This window comes from Elephantulus edwardii, unplaced genomic scaffold, assembly GCF_000299155.1.
Source record: "Elephantulus edwardii isolate Elephantulus edwardi_28Jun2011 unplaced genomic scaffold, EleEdw1.0 scaffold00027, whole genome shotgun sequence".
Taxonomy (NCBI): Eukaryota; Metazoa; Chordata; class Mammalia; order Macroscelidea; family Macroscelididae; genus Elephantulus; species Elephantulus edwardii.
In genome coordinates, this window is record NW_006399777.1 from 14,301,057 (window position 1) to 14,306,390 (window position 5,334).

At 34.0% G+C, this 5,334-nt stretch overlaps 1 protein-coding gene across 2 annotated transcripts in view; it reads left to right on the forward strand.

Annotated features, from left to right (window-relative positions):
- Positions 1-5,334, forward strand: part of STAG1 (stromal antigen 1) — a 256,619-nt gene that overhangs the window by 165,537 nt on the left and 85,748 nt on the right. For both annotated transcript variants that reach the window (XM_006883361.1, XM_006883362.1), the window contains exon 13: positions 3,204-3,318. In XM_006883361.1, coding sequence (XP_006883423.1) covers positions 3,204-3,318 — 115 coding nt within the window. The remainder of the gene's footprint in view (positions 1-3,203; positions 3,319-5,334) is intronic.

A 5,334-nucleotide genomic window follows, 5' to 3' on the forward strand; every position in this document is an offset into this window, starting at 1 on the left:
ATATATAATAATTAGATATATATATAGTTTTTATCAGTAGTGTATTTTTCTGTAAACTGACTGAAGAAATTCGTATTTATTCTTGTTCCAAATTAAAGTGATCTATAGAATGTGGAAATTATCTAATGATATCATTAATATTAAGTAAAATCTTGCTGAATTTCATTCAAAAACAACTGAAATGGTACAATCATAGAGAACTATGATAAGCTGTATTCAGAAGAGGCTCTGGACCTAGGAATATTAATTGCTGGTGTTAAGTGTGTCTTGCTGAAAGCAGAGAAAATCAGAACATTGTTGACTTGTGTTATATTGACTGTGCAGTGACATTGGACTGTGTGGATCATAACAAATTATGGCTAACATTGAGAAGAATGGGAATCCCACAACACTTAATTGTGCTTATGTGAAAGTGAGCTGTACATAAACCAAGAAGCATTATAATGTAGTAAGTCATGGTTTAAAATCAGGAAAGGTGTGCTAAATCACTAAATCAGTGTTATATCCTTTCTTCATACCTATTTAATCTGTATTCTAAGGAAATCATTCAAGAAGTTGGACCATATGGTGAGAAATGTGGAATCAGAATTAGGAAAAAACTCATCACAGTCTGCATTGTACAGATGGCACAGCCTTGCTTGCAGAAAATGAAAGATTTGAAACACTTGCTGCAGAAGATTACAGTCTTTGTGTATGGGATGCATTTCAACACCAGGAAAACAAAAGTTTACCAGTAGGCAACATTAGGATATATAGGGAAAAGATGAAAGTTATGAATAATTTTCTCTCATTTACATACACAGTCTACACTGAAGGTAACAGCAGTCAGAAAATCAAAAGATGTGTTGATAGGGAAAATCCGCTCTCTGGGACTTCTCCAACATACTAAAGAACAGGGATGTTAGGTAAAAGACTAAGATGTGCCTGATCCCAGCACATGAAATTTTTCCATTGCTTTATATAGCTGAAATTTGAACAATGAATAAGAAGACGAACAAGAAATGAATTACGGTGTTGGGGAATAGTCCTGACTATCCCATGAGCTGCCAAAAGAACAAAATTTTTTTCTGGGAAGCAGTGCAGCTAAGGTGTTCCATAGAGGCAAGTATGGTGAACCTTCTCGTCACATACATTTCCATGGATCAGTTTCTGCAAAAAGACATCATGCTGGGAAAAGTTGGAGGGTCAGAGAAAGAGAGGAAGACCCTTAGGTAGATGGATTGACTCGATGACTATAACAGGACTTCATGATTATAGAGATCAAGACAGTGGTTGGTAGAATACCACCAATCAGTTGTTCCTAACAGGTTCCAATCTGTTGTTCATAAGATTGCTGTCACTCCAAGTCCACTGGATGGCACCTCGCAACAATAACAAGACCGTATTTTTTTCTCAGTTGGAGATATTTGTTGAAATTTGAGTGTTTTATGGTAAAATCAAGACGTTAACTGTTCCCTTGTATTTTAATAAATTGTAAAAATTTAAATATGTAGCAATACAGTTTATTAATCAGCTATTTTAAAATATTTCTTGGGATTTTATAGTTAAATTTGAAAATCCATACATATGAACAATCTTAATCAAATATAATAAATTAATACACTATATCCAAAACAAACCTTTAACTTTTAATGTGAAATTCTGTATTTTACTGTAGGTCGTTAAAAGACAAAGGTTATCTAAAACCACTGGTTCTGGCTCTACAGTACTCAGCAAGAACAACAATAATTTTTGCATGTTTGCCAGGGATAGGTAGGAATTAAAGAGTAGTAAAATTTAATAATTGGTAATAGGTGATATATAAGAAGCATAAAGGGAAATGTTATGAGTAGCATTGAGAAAAGAATGGAAATCCCGTAACACTTAATTGTACTCGTATGAAATCTACACATGGATAAAAAAAGCAGTAATTCAAACAGGGGAACACTGCCTGGTATAAAATCAGGAGAGATGTGCATCAGGGTTGTATCCTTTTTTCGTACTTTTTCAGTCTATATACTGATTAAATAATCTGAAAAACTGGACTGTACAAAGAAGAATGTGGCATTAGAATTGGAGAAATAATAAACAGCCTGCATTAATTTTTGCTTGCAGAAAGTGAAAAAGACTTGGAAGCACATGCTTCAGAAGATCAAACATTATAGCCTTCTACATGGATTTCATCTGAACTTCAAGAAAATGAAAATCTTAACTGGTTCAGTAGGCAACATCATGGTAGATGGAGAAAAAGATTGTTATGAATGACTTCGTTTTACTTGGATCCACAGTCAACACCTCTGGTAGTACCATCCATGATAGAAAAGACGGATAAATTATATTTTGTCATGTGTTGCATTAAACAGATCTGCTCTTAAGGACCTCATTGGGGTCTTTTAAAGTGCTAAAGACCAAGGATGTCTTTTAAAACCATAAAGTGTGCCTTAGCCAAGCCTTGGTATTTTCAGTTCTTTCTTTTGCATCTGAACATTGGGTATTTAATACAGAAAACCAGGGAAGAATAAATACCTTTTAATTATGGTGTTAGCAAAGTTATTGAATAAACTTTGTACTGTTATTGTTGTTGTGTACCTTCAAGTTGGAACTGAGACAGTTAATCATACAAGAAGAGACTGCCCATCTTCTTCTGTGGAGCAGCTGGTGGATTCGAACCACATGTCTTCGGGATTACAGTGCAGCTTCTTGCCCCTAGGCCACCAGTGCTTCTCTACTCTGTACTACCAAAAGAAAAATTGTATCTGTCTTGGAAAAAGTGAAACCTCCTGCTCCTTTAGAGGCAAGATGGTGGACCTTCATTTTGCTTACTTTGGACATGTTGTCAGACGGGACCAAAACTTGGACAGAGATGTTATGTGGCAAAGGTAGACTATCTGCAAAGAAGGCAACTCTCAACAAAATGGATTTTCCACAGTGGCTGCAGCAGTGTCCTTGAGACCGTGGCAGAGATCCTGACGATGGTGCAAAATAGGGCCAAGTTCTGGTGTGCTAACAGAGCCTTTATGAGTTGTAGCTGACTGGACATAATAGTTACAGAATGTTGAACAGTATGAAATTCTGGATACTTATATTTTGACCTTTGAAGATATGTTTCATATTTCTATTGAAATATCAGTAATATAACTATAATATGAAAAATTTTGTATAGTGAAGACAAAGACTGTTAGTGTCTGTACCTATATGTAATGCTCTCCTTTTGTGATTTCCAGACTGTTCAGTAGACATGACCCTCAAGCAGAAGAAGCGTTAGCAAAGAGGAGGGGACGGAACAGTCCCAATGGGAACCTTATTAGGATGCTCGTTCTTTTCTTTCTCGAAAGTGAGGTAAAAAATTTTTACCATGACTCCTTATTTTTGTTTTGTATCATTAGATATATTAAATAGAATCAGTAGTTCAACACATCATAGTTACTTATTTTCAGTCAAATAAAATAAGCTGCTTATAAAAATGTGTCATTAATTGCTTAATTTTGAAATCAGTATCCTACGTCTTCTGCAAGAACGATAATCCTGAAGATAATGTAGACAGTTTTAAATGTTTAACAATTCTGTGATATTGCATGTACTTTCTTATGTTACTGTTTGTTTTTGCTGTGGATATTTTTTAAACTATTTAAGTTGTATTATTAAAAAGTTGGTTAAAGGTTTCAAAATTCTAAAAACATTAATTCTCTTTTGTTGTGCACTTAAGAAAAAAACCACAAATTTAAATATTTTGGTTAACTGTACATGTTCCACAGGACCTCTTTATGATATTATGCATATCTGTTTCACAAGTAAACTTTAGTTTACACATTTAAATGTTTGTTGATATTAAACCTTTATTTGTTAACTTTAAAAAGAATGGTAAACCTAACCTAAAAAGGTCTTTAATAAAATATTTTGGTAAGAGTAGAGACAGAATTATAATAGAAATGAAGACAATCTAGAAATAATGGAGCTCTCATTTACAGAAAAAAAGTGTTTGGAGTTTGTATTGGAATATCAAAGGATAAAAATGTTTAAAAGATGGTGTGAAGGCTCAGATTTGAAAGTCCTGAAAGGATGATATAGAAATAAATGAAAGAGACAGCAGGCAACTTTTAAGAAAATTAAAATCACACTGAAATGCAAAGGAGCCAGAGGAATCTGGCTTTGCTGACACAAAGCAGGGAAGCAAAATGTTGAGTTACCACTGTTCATTCCGTTAGGAGTTGAGACTAAACAGGCAAAGACTCAAACCTGGTGAATTATCCTGGAGGAGAGAATGTATCTTAAGAGCGATCATTTAAATGTGCATACAAATTATCTCCTGATCTTATAAAAATGCCAGTTCTGTTTGAATTTCCCTGGGGTATTAAAGGCTTTGAGAGTCTGTGTTTCTAGTAAACTCTGAGGTGGTGCTTATGCTTCTGATCCAAAGACTACACTTGGAGTAGACAGGACTTAAAATATTTTCCTCTCAAAGCAAGTATGGTTGTATTATAAAGTCTAGTATAAAAATATTTTTAAAAGTTTTAAATACCCAGCAAATATCACACTCAAGATAGACCATTTTAAATTACCCTTAATTTCCAGAGTATTGGGGTAAAATCTTCGTGTAACCGTCTAGTCCTGTATGAAGAGATGGATTTCATTGCAACAATTTAAAAAATTGGTGGGATGAGACATATAAATATTATTTATTATGGTCTAAAAAAGTTTAAGGAACTTGATTTTAAGAACTGAATTTGAATAACAGGAACATTGTTAGTTGTAGCACTTCCTCACATAAGGGGAAATATTTAGAAATGAGAAATATTGGCAAAAATCCATTAATAATTTCAACATGGAATGTATGAATATAGGAAAGTAAGAGGTTTTCAAAAATTAAGTAGAAGGTATTGTTTGAAAATATCGAAGTCCTAAGCTGAAATGGACTGGCATTAGCCTCTTTAATTAATACAATTATTTTATCTGTTAAAATGACAAATTAAGGAAGATTGGTGTTGCATTCATAATCTAAAAGAACATTTCAAGATCTTACCAGCCACCCAAGCAGATATATGCACACCCATGTTTATTGTGGCTTTGTTCACAATAGCAAAGAGTTGGAAACAACCTGTGTCCATCAACAAACAGATGGATAGAGAAGCTGTGATATAGTCACACAATGGAATACTACGCTGCATTGAAAAACAAGGAACTCATGAAATACTATGCAAAATGGGTGACCCTGGAGGACATTATGCTGAGTGAAATATCTCAGTCACAAAAGGACAAATACTACTTAATGCCACTGTTGTAAAACGGGACTGATACCGGGGTTGGGAGGAAATTAAGAAAAGAAGGGATAAATAATATAAATTGTGTTGAAACCAA